The sequence below is a fragment of the Oncorhynchus masou genome, chromosome 14 (assembly GCF_036934945.1).
Source record: "Oncorhynchus masou masou isolate Uvic2021 chromosome 14, UVic_Omas_1.1, whole genome shotgun sequence".
Lineage (NCBI taxonomy): Eukaryota > Metazoa > Chordata > Actinopteri > Salmoniformes > Salmonidae > Oncorhynchus > Oncorhynchus masou.
In genome coordinates, this window is record NC_088225.1 from 2151583 (window position 1) to 2171695 (window position 20113).

Sequence of the window (20113 nt, forward strand, 5' to 3'; positions counted from 1 at the left end):
TGTAAAGCAGAAGTTGGGGACAAGAGATTGAATGGGGTTGCGTAGTAGCTATAGCTACCAATCTGTATATACCAGTGTGTAAATTCTATTTTTCAAGGTATTACTTTTTCAAGGTGCCATGGAACTTGTTGTGTAATATGGTAAATAAAGTCTGTTTTTGTTACCAAAGATTCAATCTGTCCTACATTGGTCATGTCTGATGCTGTAACACATCGTCCGTGCTCTTTGGCCAGATAGGTTACATAACAGTCCTACCCAGGAAGCTGTTCTGTGAAACACTGGTAGGATATTGAACAGACAAACTGAAAGAAATGTACTATGTGATGGACATGACAGTTTTTGGCATTCCTCTCGGCCATAAACACGTTATTTCCTCTTACTCCAGTTGCCCAATCATATATCCTGACATGAATATGAACACGTCTTTGGCTGATGGTGTGTAGTGTACTAAGTGACAGTAAAATAGTAACCCCTTGACTTAATGCCCCCTTGCCTATGACTGTAAACTATGATCAAAACATAAATGGCCCATCTCTGTCATTCATGATCTAAGATTAGGCCAGAGGTTGAGCAGTTGTTACTGAGATGCCTCAATGCTACTAACCCAACACTGTTTTGCTTTATGTACATGAACAATACTAGCATTTTGCAAATATGACAGACTGGGATTGAAACCTGGGTCTCTAGTGTGCTTGTGGACTGTGTTAGCCCGATGAGCTGAAGCCTAGGCATTAACTTGGGGAACTAACACTTGTCTTCAGGACAGGTGTCAGTGCAAAGTTACTCACTCATCACGAATCTCATAGCAAAAGGTCTGAATACTTATGTAAATAAGGTATTTCTGTTTTTTTTTCTCATTTTTAATACATTTGCAAACATTTCTAAAAACCTGTTTTCGCTTTTGTCATCATGGAGTATTGTGTGTAGATTGACGAGGACATTATTTTGTATTTCATCCATGTTAGAATAAGGCTGTAACGTCACAAAATGTGGAAAAAGTCAAGGGGTCTGAATACTTTCCGAAGGCACAGTAACACTTGTCGTGAATGTTTAAGTGATTTTAATGGCATGGGAGTTCAATGTCCAGTTCCCTGCATAGTGTTTGTACTGAGACGTGAGGGGCAGTGAGAGTGACTTATCTTCTCCTATCTGCCATTTGAGTCGATGGAACAGGACAAGCTGAAACCTACCTGGTGTCTGTCTACAGTACCAGGTGCAAAACGTACAGCAGTGTAAGCACAGTGTAACAGTGATAGGTACTACAGTAACAGCATTACTTGGTTACAATGGATTGTAACAATTATTATTTGAACATAATCTGGTTGAAACTACCCGCAGTGGAGGGGGGGTGGGGGGGGTGCAAAGTGCACCTTAATGAGTGAACAGAAGCACTTCAATGGAAACGAAACATAAAACACACCCATGTTTCTGCCTGCGATGGACTGAAGAGTAGCAATCATTTACGACTGTGAGGAATCCAGTGGTCACTTTTTTTCCGAACATCATTAAACAAAGCAAAAGAGATGGCAACGTGTAACCATAACAGGTAAGAAAGAAAGAAACCGCATTTTCATTCAATATAAGACAACATGGTACTGTTACATGAAACTGATAGACAGGGTGATAGACAGGGTGATAGACAGGGTGATAGACAGGGTCATAGACAGGGTGATAGACAGGGTGATAGACAGGGTCATAGATAGGGTCATAGACAGGGTCATAGACAAGGTATAGACAGGGTCATAGACAAGGTGATAGATAGGGTCATAGACAGGGTCATATATAGGGTGATAGACAGGGTGGTAGACAGGGTGATAGATAGGGTCATATATAGGGTGATAGACAGGGTCATAGACAGGGTGATAGACAGGGTCATAGATAGGGTGATAGACAGGGTGAAGAAATGTGACATACTGTATGCAGTAGCCTACACGGTATTGGTTTATGTAACGATTTTGACTGTGGGCAGTGCTATGTCCAAATAGTTTCTCAGGCCTTGTTACGAGCCTTTTCACGAGTCTGCTTTTTGAGCTGTTTCTTCAGCGCTAGGAGGTCCATGTAGAGAATACGGTCCAGAACTGTCGAGGCACACAGGATTCCCCCGTGCAGAGCACCGGCCATCCCGTTACAGAACACGTCCTGGCCTGGGGTTCAGAACAAGACAAACAAAGGGTTTGCTGATATGAAAACTACTGACAGTAGGTTTGAACAATGTGTAGAACCATCTAGAATAGATCAGAAACGGTAGCACCTTAAAATGACGTTCAGTTCTTGCATGTTACGCTGCTGAGTAACTCATAGAACTGCCACAGTCAAGCATCACCTTGTGCCTTTGTGACCAATGTACTCAAAAACAACTCAAATACTACCACAGTGACCCATTTCTTTCTCACCAGTGAGGTAGAGTCCCTTGACGGGGGTGGGGGGCCGGGTTCTGGCCACCGTCTCCGGGCTGAAGCGGTCCAGGTTGTGTTCAGCCCCATACATCTCCCCACGTGGGGCGCCCAAGTAGTGCATGTTGGTCAGGGGAGTGGAAGCCTCCATATACACCACCTATAGCGAGACACAAGGTACCCAGTGAGCAAACTCGGTTGAAAGACGGTTTTTCAACATCTTTCAACCAAAAATACGTATTTTCAACACCTTGTGCTGGTAGGTACAGAGACAGCCAGCAGGTATGAGACATTACAATTGGATGACATTATTGCCTCATAGAAGACTTGATTCCAAGCACAATGGGTGTGATAACAAATTATAATGCCTCTTTGGATTGTCAAAGAAACTCTACTGTATACAGTGCCTTGCAAAATTATTCGGCCCCCTTGAACTTTGCGACCATTTGCCACATTTCAGGCTTCAAACATAAAGATATAAAACTGTATTTTTTTGTGAAGAATCAACAACAAGTAGGACACAATCATGAAGTGGAACGACATTTATTGGATATTTCAAACTTTTTTAACAAATCAAAAACTGAAAAATTGGGCGTGCAAAATTATACAGTTTTATATCTTTATGTTTGAACCCTGAAATGTGGCAAAAGGTCGCAAAGTTCAAGGGGGCCGAATACTTTAGCAAGGCACTGTACATCAGTAAATTGAATATGACCGTGTATTTTGCTCAAATTACGCTATATTTTCAAAGTACCTTATCCCTGAGCTGAGGGAAGACAACCAGTGCCCAGTCTAGGAGCTCCTTGGCCATGCTCATCTTCAGGTCTTCGTAATCGGGCCCTCTCTTGTTTATCTTGGTATCTTTCCAGTCCTCAAACCACTCAAACTTGGCCATGGTCAACAGAGTCATACAGGACTTCCCTGTTGGGGGGTGGAGAGAGAGTCTTAGAACACAATCATTTGACCTATAAAAACTCTTTCTCATAGTTAATACGTGAAACTATCTGCCTTTCTTTTTGGTGTGAAAATCGACCTTCAGCAGCACTGAAGTACCGATCATCACTGCTCATCTCAAATGTTTTATTCAATATATTATACTTTACTCTGTCTTTTCGGTGTTTCTGTTGGTGTGATGGGTGCTCTATGAATTTCAAATACGGCATTATATTCTATATAGGAAGGGTTTCACTGTTGGTCTACAGCTGTTGTTTTTACGAAGCATGTAACAAATGAAATTGAATTGATTTATCAGTGGTGCGGGTGTGTGTTGTTGAGGCAGCTACCTGGACGGCGGGTACCGGAGGTGGGGTCTTTGGCAGAGGGGGAATGAATGAACATCATGGGGATGTTCCCCACCACCTCCTCTCGGCTCAGGGAGCTGTAGCGCTCCATCCTACAATCAAAACGTGACACGTACGCTTAAATAAGTCTACATGTGATTTAAAAGTGAAGGCATGTAATACTGTGGTTAGGCCCTCAAAGTGCATGGGATTTCACAAAGTGCAGTTCATTTCATTTCGTTTTCTCTGCACATAAAGGAGTAAGTAATTAAGGCCTAGTGCACTCATTTGGCGTGGAAACATTTTGATTTCATTTATCTGTATATTATATTATTTAATTCTGATTTGTCAGGGGATGCTGCAGCACCCTCAGCACCCCTACTTCCCACGGCAACGGGTGTCACACCTTTCCCCCATCCCTAGCAAACACAGCTCATGAAACGAGTTGCATTCTACACTGAAGATCGTGATTAGCTGATTACTGGAGTCAGGCGTTTTAGCTGGGGCTGGCTGGGGCAAAAGTGTGACACCAATCAGGCCCCCCAATGACTGGAGTTGCCCATCCTTGAATTAAATAGAACACAATAGAACACAAAATGTCGTACTATATTTCGCTACAGAACGAACAAAGTCCAAATGAACGAGCGAGTGACAGAATCAAAGACAATACAATTCAAGAGACCCGCTACTGTACTAACAGTGTGTCCAGGTCGTTTTCTTTGTACATCCAGTAGTTCATAGAGGTGATGCCCAGCTCCTCCTTCGTGCCGTCCAGACCCACAAACACCAGGAAGTTGCCCATTCCATGCTGCATCCTCCCCAGCAGGGCCTGGATGTCTGGGAACATAGAACACATCTGATTAGTCCAAATCAGTCCAACACTGTCGACTCGTCACGTTTCCTCATGTTTCAACCTGTTTCAGTTTAAAGTTCAGCATGGCTAGAGTTCAGTACAATTCATGACCGCCCCCACTCACCCGGCTTGGCCTGTATCTCTGGGGGCAGGAACTTCTCAAAGGTGTTGAAGATGCCAGCGTTGGAGATGACCACTGGAGCCAACACCTCCACCTCCTCCTGACCTTTCCTCACCGTCACACCTGACAACCAGAGGTCAACTAGAGGTCAGTGGACATAAACCAACAACTCACTTTGCAACGAGTCTAATGTAACGCCAAAGATTCCCATGGAAGACGGTCAACAATAAGCATATCTAATAGTACAATGAGTCATTGATTTAGTGCTTTCCCCCCGGAACTAGATACTGACCATACGCTGAGCCCTCCTCATTCAGAAGGACCCTCTGTACAGGGGCTCTGACCAGCACAGCGCCACCTGCCTTCCGGATGACTGGGATGATATGGAAGGCGATCTCACTGGCCCCTCCAATGGGGTAGTAGGCTCCCCTCTTATAGTGCTGCAGCAGTAGAGTATTCATTAGGAAACTGGATTCCTTAGGGGGAACACCTACCAGCAGGGGAAACAGTTATATTTCACATTAGAGCAGGGGTTGCCAACCTTTTTCCCCCAGGGACCCCCAAACCACTACATTACAGAACATGCAGAGAGAGAGAGAAATGTAACCACATGCTCTACATCCAAGAAGGACAGAAGAGCACTCAGTCGTGTGTTCTAGGACTATGTTGAAAACTAGCAAGAGTGTGTCTAGCAAGAGTTCGGAAAATAGTTGTCCAATGAAAAAGTATTGGAATTCACCCTGGGAGTGGATGTGTATAGGGACTTACCATAGAAGAGGTATGCGGAGAGGGCGTGCAGGTCTTTGTTCTTGGTCAGTGTGGCCATCTTCTCTGTGTGTTTGGTGATGGCCATGCGGAACACTGAGGAGATGCGCTCTAATAGGCCGGTCCGAGCCAGGAAGTCTACCAGCCACATGGGCATCATCTTGAGGCCGGCCAGGAGATTGATACGACGAGCTGCCTTCTGCAGCATGGGGGTGACATGAGAGGGGTTATGATCACACACACACGCACGCACGCACGCACGCACGCACGCACGCACGCACGCACGCACGCACGCACGCACGCACACACACACACACACACACACACACACACACACACACACACACACACACACACACACACACACACACACACACACACACACACACACACACACACACACACACACACACACACAGTACCTTCATATACTTGAAATATTCATTCAAGGCCTCCACGTCATCAGGAAACTGCCTCTTCAGGCTCTCTGCCATCTCTGTCTTCCCAGAGAGGATGTGGTAGTCCCTGCGGTCTTCACCCTGACCTAGGATCAGCGTGTCAAAGTGCTGCTCCAACCTGTTGAACTGGATCTGGCCCTCACTGATCTGGTCCAGGGCCACACGGAACATGCTGTTCTCATGGAGCTGGCCCAGGTAGTGGATCCCTGACAGAGGGAGGGGGTAGAGGTGGTGAGAGAATATTTGCTGGATCATTTGTGCATGTATTAGAAGCTTATCCTTCCCAATGATCCTCCCTTATGACTGTGCCTAGATTGAGTTCATCAAACACCACTCGCCATTTCATTTTGCTTATTAATCTCTGCAGCCCTGAACCAACTCTTGCGTGGAGCACTGGCCTCTGGCCGTCTGTCACCACTCACTCTGCTTTTTCACCGGGATTAACAAATACGAATAACCTTACTAGCCCGAACAACTTGAGTTATATGCACTTTAAGGCCTCATTGAGTGTGGGCCATGGGCGGTTCTGTCACAGTGGCTCTTACCTACGTCAAACTCAAAGCCCTGGTTCTCAAAGGTGTGAGTGCACCCTCCAGCCTGGTCATGCTGCTCTAGAACCACAACCCTCTTCCCTGCTTTGGCTAGAACCGCTGCTGCTGTCAGCCCCCCGATACCGCTGCCAATCACTATAGCGTCAAGGTTCTCCGGGACACGGTCCACTCTGAAACCTGGAAATGTTGATAGGAGGGGGGTGGGTTAATATCATCATAGATATAGGCTAGAAAAGAGGATATCCTATTCATAAAAGTGAAGTGTGTTTGTGTGTACTTTCTGCTCGGTTCATTTTCACATGTTGGCGTTGAAGTCGATTCTAAAAAACAATCACTCAAACAATCACTCAGAATAACATCAATGTGATTTAGACAGACAATCACCGGGGAGTCGACCATCTAACTGGGAAGACTGGCGGGAGCGTCAGGCAACGTGGATGCACTTTTTCCTTTTTCGTCATCCACTCACAAAACAAAAAGGGTTTTAAGGAATGGTGAACTCTAATGTAACATTTCCAAGAGCTGCTACATTTGTCACACCATGCACATGCCTCACACCCGTCAAATGCTTAGTCATATATGTAACCCATGTCAAGTTAGGGTATTGCTGTCCAATAACCATTCATTGTTTAAGCACATAATGTTGAAGCCTACATTAGAGTAGATATGGCCTTGTCAGACATCAACACAACAGTAACAGATCACATTTGACATTATATGTATACAGTAACCCAATCCAGAGATGGATATATTCCTGTCTCTTCTATTCAGAGCACGGCGTCATTTTCAACAGCAGTTCAAAAACACAGCTAACTAATTCCCCCATCATACTTAGTCAAAATGTCAGCAAACCTAGCATCATCAACAACATTGAGTCCTGTGCCATTGACAACTCACCTTTCTTCAGCACCTCGTCTCTCTGCTTCTTGTCGGTCACCAATGGCCTCGGTGGTCGCAGGCACTCCTGGGAAAAGACCCTCTTTCTCTTGGAATAATTTAGAATGTAGACGGTCACCCAGGCCACCGCCAAAGCAGTGAACACACCAAACAGCACTGGCCACATCCTGGACAGTTCGGCAGGAGGTTAGAGGCACAGGGAGCACAGTTATCTGTCACGTCCTGAAGGAAACACCTACGCTTGTTGGAACTGTTTTTAAGTATTGTGCTTGTTGGTTGGTAGATGGCTGAATGTCCTGAGCTTGAAAATATCCTAAAGACACCTGGCCACCTTTGACCTACAAAGGCAAAGAGATTCCCTGTCTGTTGCGGAAGAGACTGAAGGTTGAAGCAGTTGGGGAACTGAGGGATGGAAAGAAAGAAGAGAATGATATATATAACACAGATAATTAAATCATCTAAATCACCCACCATTTGTGCTTTGGCCTTTGGGGATGAGGAGTGACAACGGGCAGGGCTCTTAGAAACACAGGGGAACTGTTTCTATCACTATTATCTGACGAGGCATTGATAATCTAATATTTGATGCTAGTTTCATTGAATATCAGTTGGAACAATCCATTCTTTTTAGTGACAGTGGAAAATGGAGTCAGATGAGGTCATTATGGTGTGGAATGCATATCCTCCTGATAGGCCTACCAATAGTATGTTATCATGTGCTTGGGCTACCACATGTGTTCTTACCACTGGAAAACCCTTGCACGTGGGCCTAAAAAGTGGGAGAGTTTCTGCTGTTTCTTAAACCCCCTAATAAATCTAGCTTTACTGGGATGCTATGGGGTGGCAGGTAGTCTAGTGGTTAGAACGTTGGGCCAGTAACCGAAAGGTTGCTAGATGGAATCCCCCGAGGTGGCAAGGTTAAAACAAACATCTGTTGTTCTGCCCCTGAACAAGGCGGTTCTGTTCCTAGACCGTCATTGTAAATAAGAATTTGATATTAACTGACGTGCCTAGTTAAATAAAGGTGAAATAAAAAATGGATCCTTCCACAGAATCAGACGGCAATTTGGTCTCATTGATTTTAAGCATTTAATTGTGCGCATCATCAAATGCATAGTTCATTTTCCTTTAAACAATACACTGTTACTGTAGTTAGCGTTTGCCTCTAGTCTATTGTCTATCTACATTCACAGTCTGTCATTTACAGTAGATCTGGAAACTGTGACTGTTACACAGTCAAATACAGAAGCATCTTGAAATTGTTCAATCAATGAATTCATCTATTTGAAATCTCCAAACTCATATTCTTGGTGTTTGAAAATGCCATGGATACATGTGAGCATCATGGAATATAGAAACCATACTAAAAGTAAGAGCCTATGACCTTACACTCATCGGGAGTACACAAAATTGTCATTGTCATTGTGTGTCATTCCTCTGGAGTTTCCAGGGTCATATTTATTAGGTCACATTATAGCTAAATGTTTCGCAACAGAAAACAAAAACAAGCGTATCCTATTGGAGAAGTAGTACATCCTCAGTCTGTTTTCTTCTGTTTCGTGTCTAGTGCCTTTAGCTTTCTCTTTCCCAAACTAATTATCACCAAATTTCCCAAAGCCTGGGGTGCATCAATTTCAACTGACCCAATAGACCACGCATCCTGTACTACTGCATCACAAGGTCCTCTGTTGCGAAAGTGTAACAAAACGGTCTGCCCAGTTGAACAAGTAAAATGGCTCCCGAGTTTTACTTGATGGGTTCCTCGCTGTTGGTTACCCAGAAGGCCTGATGAATGGCTCCAGAAGGCCTTCTTTGTAACCAACATCAAGCAACCCATTGTGCAGAAATCTGGAGACGTTTATTTGTCAAATTTGGTGTGTACTGTACTGTACAGCAGACCTGGGTGGAAATAGTATTTTTTTTAAATAAAAAATGGAAAGAAGGCTTTTGACACATCAAAAACAAATATAAAAAGTGCCTGTGTGGTCACGTTAATAAAGGTTGTATTTACAGTCTATCTGTCATATACATCTCTCTGTGTATCTACATGCTATCTTCAAATTATTTGAATGTTTTATGTTCACACCTCAGCGTCTTGCGTTTTTGAAATAATAGAAAAAAGAAATACTCAAGAGTAGATGTCAAAAAGGGTTTCAACTTGAACACCCCGTACAAAAAAATAGAATTTGCTAATAAAAATAGAATTTGGGGAATAAGACAGCTGGCTCCCTTTGAGTGAGTGAGTGTGTGTGTGTGTGTGTGTGTGTGTGTGTGTGTGTGTGTGTGTGTGTGTGTGTGTGTGTGTGTGTGTGTGTGTGTGTGTGTGTGTGTGTGTGTGTGTGTGTGTGTGTGTGTGTGTGTGCGTGTGTGCGTGAGTGCGTGCGTGCGTGCGTGCGTGTGTGTGTGTATTCTGAATGTCCATTTAATGATTCATGTAAACATAGACAAACTACTGCTGACCTAAAGAATCAATGTAGCGAACATGATTATGGTTAAGACACGCTGCAATCACACGAATGCACGCACGCACGCACACACAGACACACACACATACACACACACACTAGAATCACATAATGTCCAAACAAGAAAATCCTTGACGTTTTGTCGACAAATTTCCAAAAGCAATATGTACACAGCATAAAGAATCCTGTCAGTTCAGTCTTATGTATGGGGTCCAAAGGTCAGAGGTCCAGAGGTCACTGTGATGATGAGCCAGACAGTATCATCGGATGTCTTGTGTTGACGAATGAGAGAACAAGTGTTCAACACCAGCCTCTTGTCTTTCTGTCTCTCACTAGAAGACCCAGGTGACTGGGACCCACTGCTGGGTAGCAGAGACCTACTCCAGGGCTGCCTTCAGGTTCCTGTAGCTCTCGTCCAGGTTGTCGTTGGTGAGGTCAAAGTAGTGTCCGTAGGCCGTCTGGATGCGGGGGCTCTCGTACACTGTTCTCTTTAGCTCTGAGTCCTACAGAGAACAAAGACAGAGGTTGATAGAACAGGAAGGGAAGAGGCCCCACACAAGCTAATTAGTTATGTTTATTTTAATTTGACCTTTATTTAACCAGGCAAGTCAATTAAGAAAACATTCTTATTTTCAATGACGGCCTGGGAACAGTGGGTTAACTGCCTGTTCAGGGGCAGAACAACAGATTTGTACCTTGTCAGCTCGGGGGTTTGAACTCACAACCTTCCGGTTACTAGTCCAACGCTCTAACCACTAGGCTACCCTGCCGCCAATAGACATGTAGACATGAGGCGCCAATAGACATGTAGCTATTGAGCAACGTTTGGGCGTTTCAGCTTTACAGCAAGTTGTGGCCTTGGGTATATAACGTTCTATCGGTGCAAAGCATAGTTCTACCTGAACTAGTCATGTTCACTGTTGCTATTTGAATATATAAATGATAGAATAACACTATTGTACCCAGATAAAGTCAGAATACATCCTCAAGTACATCAAGAAATGTATTATGATCATCAGACGAATTACTGTCGTCACTGAACAACGATGTGACATCGTTTACTTTTGATATTTCTGACAGTGTTGTCGGCAAAGACACGTCCTGATTCGTCCATCTGCATTTGTTCAGGCTTGTGATTGGATAGCTCCAAGTTCAAATGGGTTCATGCAGTTTGAACTTTCTAGTTTTTACTTTTTTTTCCACTTGTACTTTTTCAAAACTCTAACTTCACAGATGTACAGTATAAAGAACCATCTAAAGATCTATTAAATGTGGCTCACTCATTTTTGACAAAAAAAATCACTTGTGTGAAGTTGGATGGATGTCCTTTAGGTGGTGGGCCAGCGTGAAAAACCCAGCAGCATTGCAGTTCTTGACACAAACCAATGTGCCTGGCACCTACTACCATACCCTGTTCAAAGGCACTTAAATGTTTTGTCTTTCCCATTCACCCTCTGAATGGCACACATACACAATCTATGTCTCAATTGTTCCAAGGCTTAAAAATCCTTCTTTAACTGTGTCTCCGCCCCTTCATCTACACTGATTGATGTGGATTTAACAAGTGACGTCAATAAGGGATCATAGCTTTCACCTGGTCAGACTATGTCATGGAAAGAGCAGGTGTCCTTAATGTTTTGTATACTCAGTGTATAATGGCTAAACAAAGTGAGGCATGTTGGTCTTCCTGAATGAAAGACATAGTCAGTAGATGTCAGTCATTATCCATTCAGTCATTATCCTCTGTTTGGCTTCACCCTAGAGCTTACCGTCAGCTGCTTGGTGACGACTCCAGTCTCAATGGCCGACTGGTTCATGGCCTTGAGAACCTCAAAATCAGGGGCCTCGATGAACACCACGTAAGGCAGGAACTCAGACGTCCTTCAAGGCCTGGAAGTAGTGCAAGGAAAACAATGTCTGTAAGAGGTACCAATGTCTATAACTGTTAGGACCTTGAATTCACCCATATAGGGCTCCAGATTGTGGTGTGTGAGGTCTCAATGTGGCCAATCGCTCCTACCTGAGGATTGGCGTCCAGTACACAGATGCGACCGGCCTCCACCACCTCATGGATGGAGTCCATCTTGGTGCCGTAGAGATTGCCGTCATACTCGCCATGCTCCAGGTAGCGACCGTTCTTGATGTCTGCCTCCATCTTGCTCCGCGAGGTGAAGGCATACATCTGGCCTTCCCGCTCCCCTAACTTTGGCTTTCTGGAGGTGTCTGGAGGAGGCAAGAATATCATCTACATTTTAGTTATTTAGCAGACAATCTTATCCAGAGTGACTTGCTGGAAACTATTTCAACAATCACTAGTTACTCTATGAAGGTGTCCTAACACAATGGATTCAATCCAAAAATCCAAAGAACATTCTTGGATTGTCAGAACTCATCAACAGCTAGCTTTAGCGCGTTAGCATTTTTGTTGTTGTTGTTAATTAGTTGGAAAGTTAGCGTTAGCAACACTCACGGGGGATGGTGGTGCCGTAGTGCTGTGGGTCAGACAGCAGCAGTTTGTTCTTCAGGCTGCGTCGGCCCACTCCCAAAGCACCAATCAGAACCAACGTCTTCCTGCGGAACGGAGGCACCTTGGCAACATCCTCGTAGATCAGTAACGCATGCCTGTCAAACTCTAAGAGATAGAGAAATAGAGAGAGAGAGAGGGAGAGAGAGAGAGAGACAGAGAGAGAGAGAGAGAGAGAGAGAGAGAGACAGAGAGAGAGAGAGAGAGAGAGAAATAGAGAGAGAGAGAGAGAGAGAGAGAGAGAGAGAGGGTGAATAAAAACAATGGCAGATAAAGACAGAGAAATACAGTGAGAAATTGATAGCTTTATTTATGTGTCAACCTTTCAATGTAACTTACAGAAAATTCTCAGAATTCATAAAATTCCCACCTGCATTCTTAGTGGTTAGATACATCATCTTTTTCTTCTTGTTCTTTTCTGCCACTCCAGTACAACGGTTTCCTGTCACAATAACACACATGTAAACAATGATGATCCCATACAAACATAATCCCACACAAACATGATCCCATACAAACTCCATCTATCCACATGTATCCACAGGTATTCACATGGTTTTCTTATTGATCATCCATTTGATTTTTACACTAGGGGGCAGTATATAACAATGCCAAGTAGACATCATGGGTACAAAAAGATGGAAACATTCCGAGATGGACCTGGGGCTTCCCACCCGGACCCAATATGCATAAATATTTGTTACTAGGGGGCAGTATTTTCATTTGTTGAAAAAATATGTTCCCGTTTTAAACGGGATATTTTGTCAGGACAAGATGCTAGAATATGCATATAATTGACAGCTTCGGATAGAAAACACTCTAACGGAGCTATTTCACCTACAAAAATTATATTTTGGGAAAAAATGAACTTTGGCTATCTACCTGGGAGTCTCGTGAGTGAAAACATCCGAAGTTCATCAAAGGTAAACGATTTAATTTGATTGCTTTTCTGATTTTCGTGACAAAGTTGCCTGCTGCTAGCAAGGCATAATGCTATGCTAGTCTATGATAAACTTACACAAATGCTTGTCTAGCTTTGGCTGTAAAGCATGTTTTGAAAATCTGAGATGACAGGGTGATTAACAAAAGGCTAAGCTGTGTTCCAATATGTTTCACTTGTGATTTTTATGAATAGGAAGTTTTTCTAGGAAGATTTATGACCGTTGCTTTATGCTAATTAGTGTCAGGCAATGATTACGCTCCCGGACCCGGGTTTGAGTCACAAGAGGTTAAATAAAGAGACCCGCTCTGAACGGACCCGAGGACAACTAGACCCATTCAGTATAGAACTGGTTGCTGACTCGATCCGAGTAAGCGAAGCAGCAGAAAAGTGAAGTTTTGAATCTACTTTATTACCCCGGAGCTGATCACGCAAAGAGGGAGAGGAGGGAGAGGTGTCGCTCTAGCAGGTTTGGAAGGGAGTGTGTTAATGTGAGTGAGTGACACAGGGTGGAGGGAGGGAGAGACGAGAGATATTAACCAACAAAGCCGACTTGTGCTATAGCAAACTAATAGCTGCCATAGCTAGGTTATTTATCATCCAATACAATTACGTAGTACCAGTCTTGACTGCATCAAACAGGGAGAAGCTAGTTAAGCTAGCTAGATAGATAGGAAGGCTAATTGAGGCTGCAGTGATTGAGCTCTCTCGTCCTACAGCTACAAATAACAACAACTCCATTCAGAATATAAAGTACCAGCCTAACCGTTGGCTCATGGTCGTTGTAGCCTACCCTGCTTCTTAAACGTTTCATTCTGTGATTTTAATTCCATCCTCCATTGATTAGATATCTCATAACTTTTGCCACGGAGGCTCTATGACCCTTTGATGACTTACGATTGGCCAACAACAAGCTACAAGTGCCACTATCGTGAAAAGAGTGGCAGCATAAATTATACAATTTATCTCTCTCTACTGCAGCAGTCACCTTTCAGGTATGTACAGGTCCTTTCAGACAAGTCAGTTCAAATGAAACATACCCAAAGACCCCTGACAATCATATCATATCAGATCCGACCCAGACCCGTGACATTATTTACAATTCTGGATCCGGACCCACTCGGGTCTCTGTATTCTGTACCTCACCCATCATTCCCCTCTACATAAGCTACATAATAAGCTACACATCTAGGATCTGACGATGTGGCTCATATTAAATGCTGTCTGTTCATTAGTGATGAGTGAGACAGACAGACAGACAGACAGACAGACAGACAGACAGACAGACAGACAGACAGACAGACAGACAGACAGACAGACAGACAGACAGACAGACAGACAGGGGGTAAGAGTTATGAAGAGTTAATAAGGTGGGCTCCACTGGTAGGGCTGTTGGGTGACTGTATGACTGCCACACCACCAGCTATGAGTCATGACCATAGTTAAATTCCATTTGACCATTGAGTGATGGTTATCTCCTTTTATGCACTCTAGACCCGCTTTGGTTGTACCCAACATGTTTGTGCAGTTATCCAATTATTTTTTAAATTCACTTTTATTTAACTAGGCAATTAAGAACAAATTCTTATTTACAATGACGGCCTACCGGGGAACATAAAATTGGTTACAAGATTCGCCTGTTGATGTGATATCTGATATCTGCGAACGATGGTGGCTAGGTGTCAAGCGTATGTATCCAATCAACAACTGCCTATCAATCATAGACGGAAGCTATTTACTTACATAGCATTTGGCTACACATTAGCTAGTTAGTAGTTAGAACTGCCTTGTTCAGGTGCAGAATGACATATTGTTACCCTGTCAGCTCGGGGATGTGATCCAGCAACCTTTCGGTTACTTGCCCAACGCTCTAACAACTAGGCTACCTCCCGCCCCAATACAAAGCCTTCTGCATATTGTGCGTGGCAGAAAAATGAAATAAAACTGATTTAAGATGTCAGCTATACTGTTACATATGCACTGGTCCTACCTGGGGGCAGATTACCTACCGCAGAGCACTAGATGAGTATTTGGGTACCATAGTGGGGACCTGTCTGTGGGGCTTATGGCTAGTCTGTCTGGAGGCATGGGGCTCTTGTTAAACCTGTCTGTTGGGCTGGTAGCATGCTGTTACAGTAAGTGTTGTGACCCTTACCTGTCCACTTGCAGTTTGTTAAATCACACATCATTTTGATAGTCTGGATTGTCCATCTGTAGATTCTCTACAATCAAAAAACGATCTGTTGATAAGCAACTCCTTGCTAGGGTTAGGGTTAGGTTTAGAATAAGGGTTAGGGTAAGGCTTAAGGTTAGGGTAAGGCTTAAGGTCAAGGTAAGGGTTAAGTTAGGGTTCGGACAAGGGTTTACGTTAGGGTTAGTAGATAGTTAGTTGAAATGTTACTGATTGTCTGTTAAGCATCTACAGATGGGACTATCCCCCCCAAAAAGTGCTATCGTTTGTTATTAACTCGTACTTTGTCTGGGGCCTTGGTACTTTATTGCTCGTACCTGTCCTGGCGCGTGGCCCTCCTGATAGCTGGGGAGGATCTTGAGCACCACGCTGCCGCTGGCATCCTGCAGCATCTCCTGCAGCACCCTCGGGTCCTCACCCACCTCCTTCCCGTTCACCTCCTTGATGATGTAACCCGCATGGAGGAGACCCTGCTGGTCGATCATCCCTCCGTGGAGGATCCTGGCAATCACCAGCTCCCCCGCCTCCACACGGAAAGTCATGCCCTGAACAGGTTCAAAACATATAAACCAATGGGGATGTTGCTACTTTGGCACAAACTCTGTCCTCTCATCATTGTCCTTCTACAATGTCCAATATGTTCAATAAAATATCTAAAAATGACAAAATAATGGGAATTCCCTCTCCTGAAAAAAGGACATGAATGAGAATACACCACAATTTTACGCTATGGTTAAAACCACTAGCCTGTTTGGGATTCAGCCAAAGGTTTAAGAGTTGACTAAAACACCTCAACTCTGGGTGCCATGCTATCTATAACAGATAGGTGATAGACAATGAGCAAGGTGGTACTAACCAGGTGTTCACCAGCTACTTTATGGATGCCCACCATCCGGACGGTATCTGGGGGCACGGGCTGGTTGCTGACGGGGGGCTCCATGTAGGCACAGGAGCTGGGTGGAGGGGTGTCACACACCTGGGACGCCACCGAGTCATGGGTCTCCAGCAGAGACTGGGAACCAGTCGGCAGAGAAAGAACATTAGATTGACAGCAGACCGAGGCAATACTTCCTTAAGACTAAATAGTGTATTATGTGATGAAGGATGTGTCTACTCTGCACGTCCATGTAGGTGTATGTGTGCATTGATGTCCACATGAGTGTGTGGCTTAATGGGTATGGGTATGCGTGTGCACACTAGTGTGTGTCTGTGTGTGTACCTGAAAGTGGGGGTCGATGAGGATGCGCGTGAGCTCTGCTGCAGTGTTGCTTTGGTGTGTGAAGGGACTCAGCTCTCTGAGGATCTCCTCGACCAGCTCTACGTTGTTGTCCCTCACCGCCACCAATCTGGTCTTTTCCAGACTCTCTGGTTCCTATGGGACATAAAGAAAACACACACACACTTATTATTTTATTTTAATACATATTTGAAATATTAAAGACAAACCTCCCGCTCTTCCTCAGCAGCCATAACACCCTTCTGCTGACGACGTGTTTGTACTTTCAGACTAACTCCCCCCCCAATGGGACACCGTCATAATCCACCCCTCAAAGTATATATTCTTAGAGCCAGTAAATTATGTGCAAACTGTGTAGTAGATTGAAGTTCATTGGCAGGGGCAGATTAGTGCATTTACCTACCGCAGGGCACTAGATGAGTATTTGGGTACCATAGTGGGGACCTGTCTGTGGGGCTTATGGCTCGTCTGTCTGGAGGCATGGGGCTCTTGTTAAACCTGTCTGTTGGGCTGGTAGCATGCTGTTACAGTAAGTGTTGTGACCCTTACCTGTCCACTTGCAGTTTGTTAAATCACCCATCATTTTGATAGTCTGGATTGTCCATCTGTAGATTCTCTACAATCAAAAAACGATCTGTTGATAAGCAACTCCTTGCTAAGGTTAGGGTTAGGTTTAGAATAAGGGTTAGGGTAAGGCTTAAGGTTAGGGTAAGGCTTAAGGTCAAGGTAAGGGTTAAGTTAGGGTTCGGACAAGGGTTTACGTTAGGGTTAGTAGATAGTTAGTTGAAATGTTACTGATTGTCTGTTAAGCATCTACAGATGGGACTATCCCCCCCAAAAAGTGCTATCGTTTGTTATTAACTCGTACTTTGTCTGGGGCCTTGGTACTTTATTGCTCGTACCTGTCCTGGCGCGTGGCCCTCCTGATAGCTGGGGAGGATCTTGAGCACCACGCTGCCGCTGGCATCCTGCAGCATCTCCTGCAGCAACCTCGGGTCCTCACCCACCTCCTTCCCGTTCACCTCCTTGATGATGTAACCCGCATGGAGGAGACCCTGCTGGTCGATCATCCCTCCGTGGAGGATCCTGGCAATCACCAGCTCCCCCGCCTCCACACGGAAAGTCATGCCCTGAACAGGTTCAAAACATATAAACCAATGGGGATGTTGCTACTTTGGCACAAACTCTGTCCTCTCATCATTGTCCTTCTACAATGTCCAATATGTTCAATAAAATATCTAAAAATGGCAAAATAATGGGAATTCCCTCTCCTGAAAAAAGGACATGAATGAGAATACACCACAATTTTACGCTATGGTTAAAACCACTAGCCTGTTTGGGATTCAGCCAAAGGTTTAAGAGTTGACTAAAACACCTCAACTCTGTGTGCCATGCTATCTATAACAGATAGGTGATAGACAATGAGCAAGGTGGTACTAACCAGGTGTTCACCAGCTACTTTGCGGATGCCCACCATCCGGACGGTATCTGGGGGCACGGGCTGGTTGCTGACGGGGGGCTCCATGTAGGCACAGGAGCTGGGTGGAGGGGTGTCACACACCTGGGACGCCACCGAGTCATGGGTCTCCAGCAGAGACTGGGAACCAGTCGGCAGAGAAAGAACATTAGATTGACAGCAGACCGAGGCAATACTTCCTTAAGACTAAATAGTGTATTATGTGATGAAGGATGTGTCTACTCTGCACGTCCATGTAGGTGTATGTGTGCATTGATGTCCACATGAGTGTGTGGCTTAATGGGTATGGGTATGCGTGTGCACACTAGTGTGTGTCTGTGTGTGTACCTGAAAGTGGGGGTCGATGAGGATGCGCGTGAGCTCTGCTGCAGTGTTGCTTTGGTGTGTGAAGGGACTCAGCTCTCTGAGGATCTCCTCGACCAGCTCTACGTTGTTGTCCCTCACCGCCACCAATCTGGTCTTTTCCAGACTCTCTGGTTCCTATGGGACATAAAGAAAACACACACACACTTATTATTTTATTTTAATACATATTTGAAATATTAAAGACAAACCTCCCGCTTTGGCCTGGGTGTGTCAATGTGTAGCTCATTCATGCATAATCTATGAGCAGAATTACTGTTTTACCTCAAGAAGCTACAAAATCCCTAGTTTGAAAGCGACTGTTTCTCTGTAAGCTGTGCTGCGACATTTTCCCTACATTTCCCCTTGCCATTTGAGTGACAGATAACAAAATGCACAGTCTTTTCGGGACCACTTTTGTCTCTTAAGCGCCACTTTCAGAACTCCTGGCTAAAAAGTAGACAAAAGTACTGGAGAATCTCTTCTTATGGCTTGAATCCCGCTAACGGGATCAATATGACAACAGCCAGTGAAAGAGCAGGGCGCCAAATTCAAAACAACGAAATCTCCTAATTAAAATTCCTCAAATATAGAAGTATTTTACACCATTTTAAAAATAAACTTGTTGTTAATCCCATCACAATTTTTGATTTCAAAAAGACTTTACGACGAAAGCACACCAAACGATTATGTTTGGTCTGCACCTAGTCACAGAAAAACACAGCCATTTTCCAGCCAAAGAGAGGAGTCACAAAAAGCAGAAATAAAGATAAAATTAATCACTAACCTTTATGATCTTTGTCAGATGACACTCATAGGACATGTTACGCAATATATGTATGTTTTGTTCGATAAAGTTAATAATAAAAAATCTGAGTTTACATTTGCGCGTTATGCTTAGTAGTTCCAAAACATCCGGTGATTTTTGCAGAGAGCCACATCAATTTACAGAAATACTCATAATAAACATTGATAAAAGATACAACTATTATGCAGGGAATTATAGATACACTTCTCCTTAATACAACCGCTGTGTCAGATTTCAAAAGACCTTTACCGAAAAAGCACACCATGCAATAATCTGAGTACAGCGCTCAGACAACAAATCAAGCCATACAGATATCCACCATGTTGTGGAGTCAACAAAAGTCAGAAATAACATTATAAATATTCACTTACCTTTGATGATCTTCATCAGAATGCACTCCCAGGAATCCCAGTTCCACAATAAATGTTTGATTTGTTTAATAAAGTCCATAATTTATGTCCAAATACCCCATTTATGTTCGCGCGTTTAGTCCAGTAATCCAAATTCATGACGCGCGAGCAGACGAAAAGTAAAAAAGTTCCGTTACAGTCTGGAGAAGCATGTCAAACGAAGTATAGAATCAATCTTTAGGATGTTTTTATCATAAATCTTCAATAATGTTCCAACCTGAGAATTCCTTTGTCCTCAGAAATTAAATGGAACTCAAGCTAACTTTCACGTGAACGCGCGTGACCAGCTCATGCCACTCTGCCAGACCACTGACTCATTCAGCTCCCATTCCCTCCTTTCACAGTAGAAGCATCAAACAAGGTTCTAAAGACTGTTGACATCTAGTGGAAGCCTTAGGAAG

At 44.0% G+C, this 20113-nt stretch overlaps 1 protein-coding gene and 1 pseudogene across 1 annotated transcript; both read right to left on the minus strand.

Moving 5' to 3' along the window:
• Positions 1-1989: 1989 nt before the first annotated feature.
• On the minus strand, positions 1990-7484 carry LOC135553663 (all-trans-retinol 13,14-reductase-like). Its single transcript, XM_064985618.1, has 11 exons — positions 7319-7484; positions 6416-6598; positions 5835-6076; positions 5416-5611; positions 4940-5137; positions 4651-4770; positions 4372-4510; positions 3677-3786; positions 3148-3314; positions 2394-2553; positions 1990-2144 (listed from the first exon to the last, which is right to left on the minus strand). The coding sequence occupies exons 1-11, from the start codon at positions 7482-7484 to the stop codon at positions 1990-1992; spliced, it is 1836 nt and encodes a 611-aa protein (XP_064841690.1).
• A 2676-nt stretch (positions 7485-10160) lies between these two features.
• On the minus strand, positions 10161-19317 carry LOC135554858 (MAGUK p55 subfamily member 2-like; annotated as a pseudogene).
• Positions 19318-20113: the final 796 nt, after the last annotated feature.

What these genes read in the sequence shown, in the direction of transcription:
- LOC135553663 (XM_064985618.1), bottom strand. Translation starts at nt 7,484, where the DNA reads ATGTGGCCAGTGCTGTTTGGTGTGTTCACTGCTTTGGCGGTGGCCTGG. An exon ending in AGACGAGGTGCTGAAGAAAG is followed by an intron (nt 6,599 to 7,318) that starts GTGAGTTGTCAA and finishes CAACATTTCCAG; the next exon opens with GTTTCAGAGTGGACCGTGTC. An exon ending in CTCCGGTACCCGCCGTCCAG is followed by an intron (nt 3,315 to 3,676) that starts GTAGCTGCCTCA and finishes ACCCCCCAACAG; the next exon opens with GGAAGTCCTGTATGACTCTG.